The sequence below is a fragment of the Sus scrofa genome, chromosome 9, assembly GCF_054392235.1.
Source record: "Sus scrofa isolate SSC_HxYL_T2T_F1_AM1 chromosome 9, Sscrofa_HxYL_maternal_Yorkshire_Landrace_v2.0, whole genome shotgun sequence".
NCBI classification, from domain to species: Eukaryota; Metazoa; Chordata; class Mammalia; order Artiodactyla; family Suidae; genus Sus; species Sus scrofa.
This window is the reverse complement of record NC_139391.1, coordinates 100,326,705-100,345,799: the sequence shown is the minus strand read 5'-3', so window position 1 is coordinate 100,345,799 and position 19,095 is coordinate 100,326,705. Positions and strand designations below refer to the sequence as shown.

General features: G+C 35.1%; 1 protein-coding gene across 2 annotated transcripts in view; it reads right to left on the bottom strand.

Moving 5' to 3' along the window:
- Positions 1-19,095, bottom strand: part of SEMA3D (semaphorin 3D) — a 205,474-nt gene that overhangs the window by 37,031 nt on the left and 149,348 nt on the right. For both annotated transcript variants that reach the window (XM_021063476.2, XM_084977284.1), the window contains 3 exons: positions 16,572-16,686; positions 15,314-15,383; positions 11,413-11,557 (listed from right to left, as the gene is read on the bottom strand). In XM_021063476.2, coding sequence (XP_020919135.1) covers positions 11,413-11,557; positions 15,314-15,383; positions 16,572-16,686 — 330 coding nt within the window. The remainder of the gene's footprint in view (positions 1-11,412; positions 11,558-15,313; positions 15,384-16,571; positions 16,687-19,095) is intronic.

Below are 19,095 nucleotides of genomic sequence, written 5' to 3'. Positions count from 1 at the left end.
TGACAGGGGCATCTCTGAGCTAGTGATACATAAGATGAGATTTTCCAAAGACTGCCATAGATTTTGAATTAATTGGGAAAGGTTTAGTTAAAAGAAACAACAAAATTTTATACAGTCTTCAGATGCATAAATAAGAAGACAGTGTGACACTGTGAAGGAATTCTTCCATTGTTTTTTCCATCCCATTTGGTAAGACTCTCACAATTCAACACTATACACGTCAAAAGGATGTATAAGATACTATTTTTAGAATAATTTTTCTTTTTGTACCTTTATCTTTGAATCAATCTCAAAACATCCCTTTTTTCTACAAATATAATTAAGAAACTCCTTATTTAATGGGGCCAGCCTTGGCTACAGCTCCTACCTAATTTAGAAGATTCATGAAGACTCATCAGCTCTATGAAAAGGACACAGTAGGGGAGTATGTCTTCACCCAAGCCAAATATTTTAGGTAGATCAGGAAGAGAAAACTGGATGACCAAAGGCTTTGAAGCTTGTGAATTCCATGTTTTATTTCAAATCCTGCTGTTGAAAACATGGGCCAAGGTAAAAGCTGAAATTTCTCAGCAATCATTCTAGTCCTAAGTGAAGTATCATTGTATGTATCTAGTTCACTGTATAAACTGATTATGTATTATCTATGAAACAGTATCTCCAGGATTTTCTTTAAGCAAAATCAGAAATAAATCTCAATTAAGTCTGTGATTTTTATACATGTCAGAGTAAAAATATGCCTTTCTGGAAGAGGTGGATATGCTAGGACCCACCACTTATCCATGGTATCATTTTTGGTAGGATGAAATTTCCAGTGGCCCTGGAATCAAAAGAATTTTGATTTTTCAATGTCTTTTACAGTGTTAGAAATTTTAAAAATTTGGTGGGAAATACATAAGGACTGTTAGACATATCCACATCCATATCACAGTGTGTGAGATTTTAACTCATAACAGAGAAGGGAATATAAGGGCTTTATCAGAGGGGAAAGAGTTTAGCCTTCATTTTTTATTTACTCTGGAGAAAAAAAAAAAGTGAGGAAGTCTATGTGGTGGGGCTTCTTATTTAGATGAAGATTTGAATCGTTATAGGAAGGAAGAGATTTCATTATTTTACATTTAATTGTAGCTAAAAATCACTTATCATTTTGGAGTGGTTAGGTTAAATATCTAGTTGACTAATGTATGGATATGACTTCAGATAAATGATTTTAATCTTTTCTAAATATCTGAATTCCTAAATTAGAATTGAAGATGTGAGATGTTTATTCAGGGATTACCTGAGATTTAATACTCTTAATTTTTACATGACATTTCAATTTTTTTCTCACTAAAAGGAAAGGACATATTATATATACTCAGAAATAAACCATCGAGGGGCAATAAATACAAAGAAGCAGGTTAGCTTGGTGGTTTGGTATTTTATGTACCTAAAGAGGAAAACAAAAGAAAACCAACAGGAGTTCCCATCGTGGCACAGTGGTTAACAAATCCAACTAGGAACCATGAGGTTGAGGGTTCGATCCCTGGCCTTGCTCAGTGGGTTAGGGATCCGGCGTTGCCGTGAGCTGTGGTGTAGTTTGCAGATGGGGCTCAGATCCCCGCGTTGCTGTGGCTCTGGTGTAGGCCGACAGCTACAGCTCCAATTGGACCCCTAGCCTGGGAACCTCCACATGCCACGGGAAGTGGCCCAAGAAATGGCAAAAAGACAAAAAACAAAAACAAAAACAAAAACAAAACAAAACAAAACCAAAAACAATGAAAATAATTAGAAAGTTCAAGCTAAAAATGAGATATGTGTTCAGTGTGTCCAGTGTCAGATAGTTTAAGAGCCAGAACTACTCCAAGAGGTCACATCTTTAATACAGAGTCAAGGGTGCTTTTTACCATATCATGGTGTTCTTTAAACAATAACTTTGTTTAAAATGTTTGAACCAAGGAGTTCACAGGAAATCTCAGGGCCATATCATTTGCATCACTTCTTTTTAATATCTCTATAAAGAATAGGTTTTGCTGTTGCTTAAGCTATTAATGGGAATTATAATGTATGTATTTATCATTCACCAGTGCATCCATAGTAAAAAGTTATGAAATTAAAAGGAAGTGCCTCCGACAGCAAATATAATACTCAGTGGAGAAAAGCTAAAAGCCTTCCCACTCAAATCTGGAACAAGAAAAGGATGCCCATTCTCACCACTGTTATTCAACATAGTACTGGAAGTCCTAGCCACAGCAATCAGACAAATGAAAGAAATAAAAGGCATCCAAATAGGAAGAGAAGAGGTAAAGCTGTCACTGTATGCAAATGACATGATACTATATATAGAAAACCCTAAGGACTCAACCCCAAAACTACTCAACCTGATCAAAAATTCAGCAAAGTAGTAGGGTATAAGATTAACATTCAGAAATCAGTCGCATTTCTGTATACTAACAATGAAATATTAGAAAAGGAATACAAAAATACAATACCTTTTAAAATTGCACCACAAAAAATCAAATATCTGGGTATATATACCTAACCAAGGAGGTGAAAGACTTACATGCTGAGAACTATAAAACATTAATCAAGGAAATTAAAGAAGATGTAAAGAAATGGAAAGATATTCCATGCTCCTGGGTTGGGACAATTAATACTGTAAAAATGGCCATACTACCCAAAGCAATCTACAGATTCAATGCAATCCCTATCCAGTTCCCCATGACATTTTTCACAGAACTAGAACAAACAATCCAAAAATTTATATGGAATCACAAAAGACCCAGAATTGCCAAAGCAATCCTGAAAAACAAAAACCAAGCAGGAGGCATAACTCTCCCAGACTTCAGGCAATATTACAAAGCCACAGTCATCAAGACAGTGTGGTACTGGTACCAAAACAGACATACAGACCAATGGAACAGATTTGTATACTAACTGTAGAGAGCCCAGAAATAAACCCTGACACCTATGGGCAATTAATCTTTGACAAAGGAGGCAAGAACATAAAATGGGAAAAAGACAGTCTTTTCAGCAAGCACTGCTTAGGAAACCTGGACAGCTACATGTAAATCAATGAAACTAGAACACACCCTCACACCCTGCATGAAAATGAACTCAAAATGGCTAAAAGACTTAAATATAAGACAGGACACCATCAAACTCCTGGAAGAGAACATAGGCAAAACATTCTCTGACATCAACCTTACGAATATTTTCTCAGGTCAGTCTCCCAAAGCAACAGAAATAAAAGCAAAAATAAACCAATGGGACCTCATCAAACTGACAAGCTTTTGCACAGCAAAGAATACCAAAGAGAAAACAAAAATACAGCTTACAGAATTGGAGGGAGAAAATAGTTTTCAATGATGCAACTGACAAGGGCTTAATCTCTAAAATATACAAGCAATTTATACAACTCAACAGCAAAAAAGCCAACAACCCAATGGAAAAATGGGCAAAGGACCTGAATAGACATTTTTCCAAGGAAAATGTACAGATGGTCAACAAGCACATGAAAGAATGCTCAACATCCCTGATTATTAGAGACATGCAAATCAAAACTCCCACGAGATACCAGTCAGAATGGCCATCATAATAATAAGTCCACAAATAACAAGTGCTGGAGGAGTTGTGGAGAAAAGGGAACCCTCCTGCACTGTTGGTGGGAATGTAAGCTGGTACAACCACTATGGAAAACAGTATGGAGGTACCTTAGAAAACTATACGTAGAACTACCACATGACCCAGCAATCCCACTCTTGGGCATATATCCGGGTAAAACTTTCCTTAAAAAAGCCACATGCACCCGCATGTTCATTGCAGCACTATTCACAATAGCCAAGACATGGAAATAACCCAAATGTCCATCGACCGACGATTGGATTAGGAAGAAGTGGTATATATACACAATGGAACGCTACTCAGCCATAAAAAAGAATGAAATAATGCCATTTGTAGCAACATGGATGGAACTAGAGACTCTCATACTGAGTGAAGTAAGTCAGAAAGAGAAAGACAAATACTGTATGATATCACTTACATCTGGAATGTAATATAGGGCACAAAGGAACCTTTCCAAAGAAAAGAAAATCATGGACTTGGAGAACAGACTTGTGGTTGCCTAGGGGCGGGGGGAGGGAGTGGGATGGATTGGGAGCTTGGGGTTAATAGATGCAAACTATTGCTTTTGGAATGGATTAGCAATGAGATCCTGCTGTGTAGCACTGAGAACTATGTCTAGTCAGTTATGATGGAGCATGATATGGGAGAAAATATAATGTATACATGTATGTATGTAAATGTGTTGGTAAAATAACAATAAAAAACTCAAATAAAATTAACAAAACATAAAAAAATAATAAAAACAAATAAATAAAAGGCAGTGCCTGTAATAACCTGTTTTTGCTCCCTAGCAAAGAATGAAGCCTTAGTTGAGAAATTCACATTTAAGTTTTCACCTTAAAAAATAAAGCTGAAACATTTAACAGTAAAAGTAGTAACTATTTGGGAGGAAATGGAATTTGAAAATGAATTGTTAGGAGTTCCTTTGTGGCACAGGGGCTTAAGGATCTGGTGCTGTAACTGCAGTCACTCAGACCTCTGTTGTGGCATGGGTTCAATCCCTGGCCTGGGAATTTATGCATGTCACCAGCATAGCCAAAAAAATGTATTATATCTAGAAGTGGGATTGCTGGATCATATGGTAGTTCTACTTTTTAACATGACAACCTTTCATACCATATGTGGAAACAACCTAAATGTTCACTGATGAATGAATTATAAAAGTGGTATAAACATACAGTGGAATATTATTCAGTCTTAAAAAGGAAACCCTGCCACTTGTGATAACACAGATAAACCGAAAGGACTGTTACACTAAGTGCAGTAAGTCAGTCACAGAGGAGCAAAAATTCCTTAATTCCACTTACATATGTAAAACATAGGCGGATTCATGGAACCAAAGAATAGAACTGTGGTTGCCAGGGACTGGAAAGAGTGGAAAATGGGAATTCTCTAATCAGTGGAATAACATTTCAGATACATAAGGTGAGTTCCAGAGATCTATATACAACACTTCAGCCTGTAGATAATAATACAGTATTGTACACTTAAAAATCTGTTAAGGTAATCTCACGTGTTCCTCCGACAATAAAATCTTTTTTCAAAAAGTCCTTTCATCTCACCATTTTATTAAGAGAATAGTTTAAAAACTGAAGCTCAATTTCAAGTAAGCATGTACTAATATTTACATTTATGCATAAAACATATAAATTCCTTATCAATACAGAATAAAACTGTAGCACAAATGTTTAATAAATAAAATGTCAAAAATAAAATATTCTACCTTTATAAATCTTCCCCAGATTGTTATTTTTGGCTTAATCCCAGTTTGGTTTCCATATATGACCCATTATCACTCAGAGTATGGTAGATTCTTCCACACTGCGTTTCCTTGGAACTATTACCAAGACCCAGCAATTAAAAGACTGAAAAAGTGCCTTTGAACAATATATAGTTTGTTCAGACACTTTGTTTGGACACTAGAGGGCACAAGAATCACTTCAAGTCAAGGAATTCTGTGAGATTAAACTTGGGCATTCTTGAATTTCCAGGATTGTTAATATTGTAGGGTAGTGATATGACTGTAAGGCTAGGAGTGTAGGTTTGGGTTTTTAATCACAGCAAGTACAGAAGTCTGGCAGACTAAAACATTTAAGTAGGTATGGCACTTAATAATGACAATGTCAATTGAAGGCACTGCTGGGAGAATGGCCTAGGATTCAAACCTAGTGGATGAGAAAAATATAAATGCAAAACAAAGGTTGTTTTTAAAATAATCTATTGTAAAATTTTAACCGGAAAGTGGCTGTTAGTAAAGATCCTGACATTTCATAGAAAGCAAATTATTCAGCAATGCTTTAAAATATGTTTCCCTAAATTACAATAAAAGAAATGACGAGTGCAATAAGGCTTCAGTGCATCATTATTATTCTTATAGAGGACAGACTGATTCCTGGAGAAACAGTTTAAGTTTCTGTTTGGTTGTTTGATTTTCTTACTTTGAAGGCAGAATGGCATTGAAATTAATAGCATCTGATTCAGAGTTACGTAGATCCAAATTTAATCCATATCACCACTTAGCAAACCATGAGACCATAAGCATGTGCTTAACCTCACTGGGCTTTTTATAATTTCTTAATTGAAGTATAGTGATTTATGATGTTACGTTAGTTTCTGATATACAGCAGTGATTCATATATATATATATATTTATGTGTGTATGTATATATGTACATATATATATTCTTTTTCAGATTCTTCTCCATTATAGATACTGAGTACAGTTCTCTGTAGTATATAGTAGGACTCTGTTTATGTATTTTATATATAGTAAATTTGTATCAGCTAAATCCAAACTCCTGATTTATCCCTCCCCTCCTCTCTCTCTTTTGGCAACCATTTATTTTCTACATCTGTCAGTCTGTTTCTTTTTTGTAAATAAGTTCAATTGTATCCTTTTTTTAGATTCCACATATAAATGATATATATATATGATATTTGTCCTTCTCTGTCTGGCTTAGTTCATTAACTATGATAATCTCTAGGTCCATCCATGTTGCTGCAAATGGCATTATTTCATTTTTTATTAGGCATGAATGCCATGTCTTCTTTAGGCATTCATCTGTGGATAGACATTTAGGTTCATTGGGCTTTTTCTTATCCACAAAATTGGGATATTAATATCCACACCATCAAATTGTTTGTAAGGATGTACAGATAAATACAAGTCCTTATCCCTATGTCTGGATCATGATACAGGTTCAGTAATGGTTTTTGACAAAAATTTCCAAATTGGAGGTTTATAGAAAATAAAAAGACTCATAGCTTCACTTAAAAATTACTGAAATTAGGTTGCTTAAAAAAAAAAAAAACACACACACACATGGACAAGTATGTCAGGAGAATATGTGAAAATAAATGCGGTTAACTTAAGTAGGGTATGCTGTAGTATATCAGTCAGATGAAATTAGGGGACAGGTGAATGTGAAAGAATATTAAAGAGGAGAGGAGAGAATACTAGTCAGAAAACACCAGCATCCCTCTTCACTCTGCTGTGTTGGTGATATCATATTGAGAAAGTTATTACTCCTGGCATTAGTTTCCTCCTCTGTAGGAAAAATGAGGGAGAATTACGTGGTCTCTCTCATCCATTCTGTGTTTTAGATTTTCAGACTTCTTTATAAGAGTCGTTACTTGATACACCATAAAATATACTTTTAATAATTAAATGACGGAGTTATTTAAAATGGTACTTAGTTTATGAAAAGTGAACAGATTTTCATATCAAACAGATAATGTTCCTAACTTCAGCACCAGCCCTCCAAATATAAAATGTGGAAAATCTAACTAATAGCATTATATGCAAATAAAAGGTAAGATATTGACTGAAAATAAGTAAAGAATTAATGAAGCAAAAGGTTACACACTTAGGTATAATTTTAGACATTTCCAAATTTGGTCACAGAGATTTCAATGAGAATACAAAAGTAGTTAGTTGCTTAGAAATAATTGATACTCTTTGGCTACAGTAGCTTTCTCAATACTCCTGCAAAGCCTCCATCGGGAGTGGTCCTATCACACACAGAACCAACTAAAAAAATATGGTCAATTAAAAATAATATAAAAATATATTAGTTATATTATTTTACATAAATAGAAATTTTAAACTGGCTTATCTGGTTGCTCCCCATCTAAAACCAATGTAGATATAATCTGAGTTTAGTTCAGAAAAAGAAAGAATGCCCCTTTTAGCTGACCATAAAGCAACATAAAAAATCTCTGACAGTAACTAGGATATATTTTTCTTTATTTAAATTCTATAAAAGAACATAATGTACCTGATCAAAGAGACTATTCTACTGGAGTATTCCTAAAGGAGACTTTGTCTGTCTGTTACCAACAGCAGCCCAAGTACTGGCTACAGATAAAACATTAGTTACAAGGCATAATTTTCAAAGTTTAGTTTCAAAGGCAAATGTGTTTACACATTTACAAAAGCATAAGGACTCTGTGAGACATACTAATATTTAGAAAGGATAAGTAACTGTTAAATGGCACTCCCTTATTCATGATAATATTTTTCCTTTTATCTAAATTATTAAAAAGGATTTTTGGTAGTCTGGATACAATTTATTGCCTAGATAATTTTGAACTCTTTGAGAAAATATCTGGAGTTCGCCTCATGGCTCAGCAGAAATGAATATGACTTGGCATCATGAGGACACAGGTTCGATCCCTGGCCTTGCTCAGTGGGTTAAGGATCCAGTGTTGCTGTGAGCTGTGGTGTACGTCACAGACATGGCTTGGATTTATGTTGCTGTGGCTGTGGTGTAGGCCAGCAGCTTACAGCTCGATTTGTCCCCTGGCCTGGGAACTTCCATATGCCATGAGCGCGGCCCCAAAAAGACAAAAAATTAAAAAAAAAAAAAAAAAGAAAAAGAAAAAAGAAAAGGAAAATATCTACAGTGTAAACACTTTATATTTTGAGTAATTCAGCAGCAAAATCTGCTCTGTTTAACTTAATATGGTGCTTCTTTGCTCACTGGTGAAAAACCCTTCCCACCAGCATGTATGTTTTACTGCTAGGAAGTCACTTACATGTCAGAGAAGTGCTGTGTGGTTATGAGGAGAGTCATGTAACAAAGGAGTTGCCTTTTAGCTTCCATGACATTTGGAGCAGGGAAGTGGTGACAACAGGCACCTTTGCAACACTTCCAACTTACGCTGTCATTGTAAAGTGATGTGATCTGGATGTATCAGCAGGTGGTCATTTTGATAATTTCAATTTCTTAGTATTATAAGAATCAACTTCTGTATACAGGTAGGCAAATAACTTTCTATAATTAACGTAGATGGTTTCAGTCCCAAATTCCTTCTTCTGCAACATCCAGATAAATGAAAAAAAAATTTTTTTTTAATGGCCTGAATGCCACTATGAAGAACAGCATGGGGATTTCTTGAAAAACTAAAAATAGAGCTAACATTGATCCTACAACCCCACTCCTGGACATATATCTGGAGAAAACCATGATTTGAAAAGATACATGCACCCCAACATTCACAGCAGCACTATTCACAACAGTCACAACATGGAAACACCTAAATGACAATGCACAGAAGGATGGAAAAGGAAGATATGGTGTACACACACACACACACACACACACAACACACACACATACACACACACACACACACACTGGACTACTAATCAGCCATAAAAAAAAGAATGAAGTAATGCCATTTGCAAGCAACATGTAGGGACCTAGAAATTATTATACTAAGTGAAGCCAATTACAAATATATATCATTTATTTGTGGAATCTAAAAAAAAGATACAAATGAATTTATTTATATTCAGAAATAGACTCATAGCTATAGAAAACAAATTTATGGTTAGTTACCCAAGAGGAAAAGGGAGAAGGGGTGAATTAGGAGTTTGGGATTAAAATATACACACTACTGTTTATAAAATAGAAAACCAACAAGGACCTACTATATAGCCCAGGGAACTAAACTCAATATCTTGTAATAACCATATTGGAAGAGAATGTGAAAAAAAAAAAACTATATAATTGAATCACTTTGCTGTATACCTGAAACTAATACAACATTATAAATCTACTATATTTCAATAACAAATTTTAAAAAACAAATTTAAAAAATGGCCTGAATGGTCACAGTCTTTATTTTTTAAAACAAATTCATGTAGAAACAACTCAAAATATGATTGTCCCTGATATTTAACCCTAGGATCCTAGTATGGTAAAATTTCCCCAGCTAGAGATCTCTCTGAATTTAAACCATGATCCTAAAAAAACACAAAACAAAACAAAACAAAACTTTCTCAAAATATTATATATATATATTATATATGTAATATATATTCATTATATAGTATGTATATTTAGTAAAACATTTTCCATGGAAGGGAAAAATAGATATAACTTAACATAGAGTTTTTAATATAGTGTCATAGTACAAGGACTAAGAGCTAGGATTCTGCCAACATGACATCTGGGTTTAAAACTCAACTGCACCACTCACCGGCTTTATGACCTTGGGCAGGTTGGTGCACCTCTGTCTGAGATGGCTCATCAGTAAAAGGGTATTAATAATAACAACACTTGAGCTTCACAGAGTCATTATAAAGATTAGTTGAAATTTGTAAAACCTTTAGAAAAGCACCTGCATGGCCTAAGAGTTCCCATACCCTATGTTACCGTTTTTTAAATAAAGAATAGAACAATCAAATACAGCTTTGATGTTCAAAGAAAACAAAAAGTGAATACTGAAAATCTAAATTTTGCTTGCAAAAAAATTATTTCCACAACAGTGGTGATCACCTCATAATCAGTCAGGAAAATATCCCTGAAACACATTTACATTGAGGAATTATGGAAGGGGAAATAGACATGGTCGTGAAGTGTATTTCCCAAATTTAACTGGGTTATATAATAGCGAGATGAAAAGAGAATTCCAAAAGCCTGGCTACCAGCTGTTTCCTCTTTAAGAACAAACATATGACAAAACAAAACTCAGTAGAATAAGTTCATGGTTTTTATGAGATTTTGATGATTATTTTAGAGCACTTGGTAGAAAATATTCAAAATGAATTCTAATTTTTTTTAAAAAAAGGCATTTTCCCCTTTACACTATGTCAATTAAACAATCCTAAAATAGTTTAATAACAAATTGTCTTAATCATATCAACAAAAACCTTCATTTATAATTCATATACAGATTTTAAACTGCAAATTTTTTAAAACAGATGCATAAACTCTACAACACATTTCTTATGAGTTTCATCTCTGTTCTAAACATGACTTAAGCCATTTGAATAGAATTTTGGACTCAAACTTCCTAGGTCTTTCCACATATGCATGTAATTCCAAGGTACAACATAATAAATGATTAAGCGCAGAGCAAGAGAAGAAATGATTGAAATGAGCCATTATAACTGATGTAGACTTTTTAAAGTAGAAGTGGGAAGATCTAGCTCTATGCAGAGCTGAAGGTGAGAGTAAATACTTATTTGACATTTCCACCTAACTTGGAATATTGGGCATTGTAGATACTAAATCATTTTGACAGTTCTATGGACATACTGAGGATAAACACTATATTCTTGGGGTGGTCTTCTCCTTATGGTATAGCCCATTGTTTCCTGTACTACTTAAAAATCTTACTCGAAAGAACAATATTAAGTTCCAGTGAAGGATAGTCATTGTAATACATAACTGTAAATAAATAATAGTTATTTTAAAAACCACAGTGCATGTTGCTGTGGTGATTAACACAGTTTATTAAAATAGAATTAGGAAGAGAATTTGGGCCTAAGAAAATAATTTGATTATTAAGTTGGATACATACTGTGCCAGGTCGAGGATACGGGATCCTTCCATCATACTGCACCCAACGATGGTCTGCACTTTCCTTATGAGCATATGGACCATTAAAAACTGCTCTGATGTCTGCCATGCTATACACACACACAGCAGAGCCTTTAAAGATGGAGCTGCAAGAAAGCAACATGATTCCATCATTCACTGGTTCATTCAGTGGACATTTACTAGGTACATATTATAAAACCAGGTGCTATGGACACATTTATTCAGGATATTCTATTTGACAGGTGCTGCAGACAAAATGTCCTCAAGGAGCTTACAGCCAAGTAATCCTGAATAACATTTGATAATAGTCACATTACAGGTAATTATAGCAAGCTAAGCAAGCAGGCAGTTGGATACCAATACAGGACTGTGTGATAAGTTTTCAGGGAGTAGGTAGCATCTAAATTGACAGCTGATAAATAAAGAGTAATTACCTAGAAAAACTGGTAGAAAGGAATATGCAGGAAAGGGTATTATATTTATTCGCATGCTCTTGAGTTTGTCTTTAAGTTATTATAGCATAATGCCTTGTAAAGAACTTACAATTTAAAAGTTACATTATCTTTTTTTTTTTCTTTTTAGAGCCACACCTGCGGCATATGGAAATTCCCAGGCTAGGGGTCGAATTGGAGCTGCAGCTGCCAGCCTACACCACAGTGATGCCAGATCCAAGCTAACCATGCCTGCAACCTGCATCACAGCTTGTGACAATGCTGGATCCTTAACCCACAGAGAGAGGTCAGGGAGAACCCATATCCTCATCAATGCTAGTCAGGTTTTCAACCCACTGAGCCCCAGTGGGAATTCCCTATGTATCTTTTTAGAAAAAGAATATTGAGATATGTAAATAATAAATATCTAATTTATCTGTTTTTCTTAAAGTAAGTTAATATCCATAAATACTGGCCATGAGTAATTTCCTCATATAATTTTTATTAATTAAGAAAAAACTTTAATATCTTTTTTTGCTCCTTTTTGAATTTCAGAGTTTATGTAAATTATCTGATGCTTAAAATTAATCATGATTACACAGGAGTTCCCATTGCGGCTCAGTGGTTAACAAACCCTACTAGTATCCATGAGGATATAGGTTCAATCCCTGGCCTTGTTCAGTGGGTTAGGATCTGGTGTTACTGTGAGCTGTGGTGTATGTCGCAGACACATCTCAGATCCCATGTTGCTGTGGCTTTGGTATAGGCCAGCAGCTACAGCTCCAATTCCACCGCTAGCCTAGAACCTCCATATGCCACAAATTGAGCCTTAAAAAGACAAAAGACCAAAAAAAAAAATGATGATTATGCAGAAGGGGGCATATCAATTTAAGAAGCAGAAAAGCTCCATGGGAACTGAACAAATTTTTGCAACCAATGATGAAAACTGTTATCACTGTCATCAAATATTCCATCTTTGTTTTATTTCTGGAAATTAAAAGGCATTTTCTTTGAGTCACAAACTTTCAATGATTCTTGTTCTTAAAAACAAGATCACCACGCTAAGAGACTTATCATCTCAGCACTACCTAAATGAACTTAAGATTCCCTAGCATGAGTAACTCAATCATTAATATTCTTGGAATGGCATTAGAGGGAAGCACAGGTGGCTGATGGTAAACAGGCAGCTGGGAGAAAACTAGCTGCTAAGAAGGGAAATGATGGTCCCATAAAAACCCCATGATCTGCTTATGCTATTTTAAAGGAATGATACATCATGCTTAATGGTATTGGTGTTACTGCACATTAATTACATCTTGTCATTAGACCAAGGATGTGACTTGCCTCCCAACATTACCTCAGTCTCCAGGGCAGCATTAAAAATAATCAAGTACACCAAGAACAAAGAGATGACTTGTAACTTCACACACTCTGGGTGGGCAAAGGCTCAGTAAGAGAAAAAGAGAACTGTCTTGGGGCTACACTTCCCTGGCACATTATCTATACCTTGTGTGTGAAATACAGTGACTTTAAAGAAAGTTCTATGAATGGAAAGATATTTAACTTAAGAAACTAGAAGCGCTGGCTCTTCCTGCACCTTTTTAGTTCAGATATAAATTAGCAGAAAATTGGAGTTCAAAATAGCAGCTTCTTAGGACATCATCTTTATTTCTCTATTTATCTATCTATCTATCTACCTACCTACCTACCTATTTTATTTTTAGGGCCACATGTGTGGCATATGGAAGGGGTCAAATTGGAGCTGCAGCTGCCAGCCTAAGCCACAGCCATGCCAGATCTGAGCAGAGTCTGTGATCTATACCATAGCTCACGGCCATGCTGGATCCTTAAACCAGAGTGAAGCAATGGAGTAAACCCTCATCCTCATGAATTCTAGTCCAGCTCTTAACCTGCTGAGCTACAAAAGGAATTCCTGATTCCCATTTTCACATTCTGTCTTATAGTTAACCAAATAGCATTTTGCTTTTTGACATATTCTAAATCAATAGTACATTTGAGTTTATAATAAGGTAAACTAAATGACAGTAACATCTCAGAAAAAAATTATATCTTGCCCATGAAACATTTTAATAATTTATTCAAAAGGAGGCAATAAGACCATTTCTCTATCACTAATGCCAATACTGCCAATTCCTCCAATACTGATATTAGTACATATTGATAATGATTAATAATAGCACTATGGAGGGAGTTCCCATTGTGGTGCAACAAAAATGAATCTGACTAGTATTCATGAGCATGTGAGTTTGATCCCTGGCCTTGCTCAGTGGGTTAAGGATCCAGCATTGCCATGAGCTGTGGTGTAGGTTGCAGACACGGCTTGGATCCTGTGTTGCTGTGGCTGTGTCATAGGCCAGCAGCTGTAGCTCTGCCTAGCCTGGGAACGTCCACATGTCATGGATGCGGCCCTAAAAAAGCAAATAAATAAATAAATAAATAACAGCACTTTGGAAAAAGTGAAAAGAATTTCAAAGAATGTAATACAGGCAGTCATAGATAAAAAGAATAAAGGAACACTTGGAACAGTCAAATGTAAGTTACTAATTTAAATGAAATTATTATTAAATAGATTAAGTGGGGTCCATATATTCCTTGAGAAAGCTTCATAGCTGCTAGCACAACTTTTAAGGAAGTCACAGAGGCTCATGATAAGTACAGGACAATATTAGGTATAACAAAGACAAAAAATTAGGAAAACACCTGTAGTTCTATAGTCTTATTACTGCCACTAATTTGGGCAAATACATATAATACAAAATTCCCTTTCCTAAATAAGAGCAGTGATGACATGGTGATTTTAACAGCCACCTTCCCGTCTTTGTAGAGTAATGGGGAAATGCACATAAAGTCAAGAGTGTCATCTCATAATTACAGCCTAGACAAAACTATGACCTTTCTTTCTTTCTTCCTTCCTTTCTTTCTTTTTTGTGGCTGTACCCATGGCATGCAGAAGTTCCGGGGCTAGGGATCAAACCTGTGCCACAGCAGTGACGTCACTGGATCCTTAACCTGCTGTACCACCAGGGAACTCCCGGACATATATTTCTTTAGTACTGCCTCTATGTCATACAACTTGAACTGTTTACTATAATTAGGATATGCATATGCCTTTGCATCCAGTAATTGTAGTCCAGGAGTTTAGCTCACAAACACACTTGCTCATACAGGGAAAAGTGTATGTAAATGCTTTTTTTTGTTGAAGCACTATAACTACTAGCAACTGAAATATGTGTGTAAAGGTGACCAGTTAAATAAATTGTGGTAATTGGTATAGGAGATACTTTGCTGGTATAAAAAGAACAGAGTCATTTCTAGGAAACACTGAATGAAAAAGCAAAATGAAAAAAAATGTACATTTTTTCATGTAAAAGAAAGGAATAAAAAGAACACAGAACTATGGTAGGATTATAAGCATTTTTTTAAACTTACCTGGTTGTGGTAAAGACTCCATATACTACAGGATTTCTTTCATCTCTTGTGGGGAGTAAGTAAATGTCTTCTATTAATGGGGAAAATAATGATTTACCATATTTGAATTTTTTAATATTACACACTTGCTTTTTTCATTAATAATATAATATTCCTGAGACTCTAAACAGCATATAAAATTAGCATAACAATGAAAGTCCGTATATTATGACACAAGAAATTAAGAGTAAAAGAATGGTTTTCACTAGCTCTGTGACACTGGGTTGAACATTTAAACTTGACTTCAATCACCTATAAATGGGATGGTTCACTTGATAATATCCATGACTATTACCAATTAGGAGTATGTGATTTCATATGGAATAGAAACTAAAACCAGGTTATTTTTACCCTTCAGTGTAAAACAGTGTTGTCCTGTAGTTGTCTAAACTTATTAGTAATTCATTTGCCTTTTTGGTAACAATATGAAAATTGCTAGACTAGCTAATTTCTTGTTCATGACTACTTTTGCAATTATTTGTGCAATGCACTGATACTGAAATATGTGTAAATAACATTCTTTCAAATATTATTTAAGAGATAAGCATGCTTACATATGACACAAGAGACCATCCATGAATAGTAAATACATACTTTAATGCTGGTAAGTACAATAGTGACAAAAATTATTCAGTGGTATCATCATTTTTACACTACATGGCAAAACCAAAAAAAAAAAAAAAAAGTCTAAAAGGTAAAAGCTAATGACACTAACTTTAAATACAACTGAAAAGCACCTTCTGGAATAGCTTTGAGAGGAGTAAAGGGGGAAAATGACAAAGAAGGATCTAATGCTTCTCTGAGTATTCTTTTCATTAAGATGTTGGAAGGATAGAGTTCACCAGATCTCCTGGGCTTTCCAGCAGAGGTATCTACAGAATAAAGAACCCACATTCTTGCTACCTATGGCCAGTGGCTCCTTCTAGACAAAAGACTGCATGAAGCATGGATGGACTTTGTGGTCCCAGAGCTAGTACTTTTCTTCTCTTGCTGCAGTTCTAAATCCCTCCTTTACTTTAAGGATGCTTTCAGAGAGGAAGTGCTTCTTTACAACGTGAGCACCTCCATGTTCTTTGTGTGTGCAAATTTAGTAAGCACCACTTCCTACAAGCTGTCCCTGGATACATGATCAGGCATTTGGGTCTAAAATGAAGTAAATGCTGAAGACTTAATTAGGCAATAAGACTTTTTTTAAGAAAAAAAGAAACATGTGACTTACGAAGCTCATCAAAATGCGTATCTGCCCCATCACTCCCAGGAATTGAGCAAATCAATCTGGCCTTGAGAAAAGTGGTCCATTTGTTTATCAGGCTGCGTTGTCCACCTACATCATTCTAGGGAAAAAAGGGACAAACAAAGATTCAGATTTATCAACGTGATTCTGTCACCAACTAAAAGTGGCGGTCATTACAGGCAATCTTATTAATGTCATTGTTTATGAAGACAGCTTACATATTTAGGTCCTTAAACTTTCGAAGGAGGGAAAAAGCAGTTTTGTCCCTCAACATTAAATCCTTTTCTCACAGTTAAATATGTAGTGTAAACGCCACAGCTCTGCTGAATGAGCAGATGCACGCAAGCCAACAGTAAATAAAGCAGGCTTGGAATCAACTCCCATCTCTGCCAATTTTTGCTCTATGACCTACAAAAGGCTATTTAATTCTCCAAGTCTCTGTTTTCTCATTGATAAAATCTTATGTGGTTATTGTGATGATTAAATGGAAAAAATGTGGTAAAGTGCTTAGCAGAGACCAAGTAACTTGTTTTCAAGAAATGTTAGCACTGACTTGTACATTATGCATATGATTTAGATCAATGTTTGCAAATTTTAGACATATGCCTTGGTGTAGAGCTGAAAATAGCCCTTTCCAAATTTAGAACCCTACTAATTAAACACCAAGGCAATATAAACATACACATAATAGCAATCTTGTTTTAAATTCTAATTGATTTTTTTCCCACACTATTTTATTCTGAAATATTTCACTAAAAATGTTCTTTAGTGGCTGGTAAGTGAAATGGGTGAAGATGGTCAAAAGGTACAAACTTCCAATTATAAAATAAATGTCATGGAGATGTAATATACAACATAGTGACTATAGCTAATAATACTGTATTGCATATTTGAAAGCTAAGAGAGTAAAAATATAAATTTGTAGCTTTGTAGGATAATGGATGTTGACTTGTGATCCTTTTGCAATATATATAAATATAAAATCATAATATTGTACACCTAATATAATGTTGTATATCAATTATACCTTAATAAAAATGAAAAAAAAAAGATGTTCTTTAGACATTTTGCAAAATATAAGCATTTATTTATTTATTTATTTGTCTTTTGTCTTTTTAGGGCCGCACCTGCAGCATATGGAGGTTCCCAGGCTAGGGGTCTAATCGGAACCGTAGCTGCCAGCCTACACCACAGCCATGCCAGATCTGAGCTGTGTCTGCGACCTACACCACAGCTCACAGCAATGCCGGATCCTTAACCCACTGAGCAAGGCCAGGGATTGAACCTTCAACCTCATGGATCCTAGTTGGATTCATTTCCACTGCACCACGACGGGAACTCCACAAAATATAAGCATTTAAATCAATTAGATAGAATAAACAGGGTCATGCTATTCAATAATTCACCATGAAAAGGTATTTTTCTTATTTTTACTTTGTCTCTGTGAACACTAAATTAATATGATTTCCTTTTGTTTGACTCAACTAGACCTTCTATATTTATAATAAATAAACAAAGACTGTTTCATGGAATAAATGCATTAGGTACTTAATGTTGACTTTCAAAAATTACTTATATAGCCACTATTTCCATTAATATATTCCCATTTTAATATAAATCCTATAAAAACTTTTGGCCTTCATGCAGTCTATGTTCCATAAAGTCAATAAATAGTTCACCGTCAAATTTCAGCTCTAAATATCTAGGGACTCTCTTCTTCGTGATTCTTTTATCTCTAAAAATTAAATTAGAGAAATGCAACTAAATGACCACTTGAAACAGGAGAATTCAAAGTCATATAAATAGCTGCTATTCTTGAAGAAAGAAGGGGGTGGGGGAGAGAGAGGGAAGAGAGAGCCCTTGAGTATTAACATGGGTAATATGTAAATCCAAACTCTCAGATGATGTAATGACAGTAAAAGAGCAAGTCTTAGAAGGCTCTTAGAATTGTGGGAGAGTTAAGAGGGTAAGCAAGGTCCCTTGCAACCAGAGACCATAGCTGTCTTTATAAACTTAAAACCTAACACTGAGGTTATACCATAACATCCAGAGTGAATGGTGTTTTACATCCCTTCCTGCTCAGTAACAGAAGAATTTTCAGTAACAGCTCTGAATAAGTGAGTAATAATGATTACTGTCTGGAGTTGTTCTTTAGGTTTAAGAGAAATACTTTAAAATTTTAAATACATCCCAATTCAGTAATTAGCACAAACTTAAATTTGCACTTCAACGAAGTCACACCTCGTAGTTTACACTATGTCTTACTCTTTTAAATTTTAAATGACTCCAAGTCATTGTGAACTTACTCTTGAAACGTGTGTAGCTGGTTCATGTGTGTTGAAAACTGAATATACATATACATGTACACATAAGTACACATAACAGAAACACAATGGTAGAGTACCTGTTATGGCACAGTGGAAATGAATCTGACTAGTATCCGTGAAGATACAGGTTTGACACCTGGCCTCACGCAGTGGGATGGGGATCTGGCGTTGCTGTGAGCAGT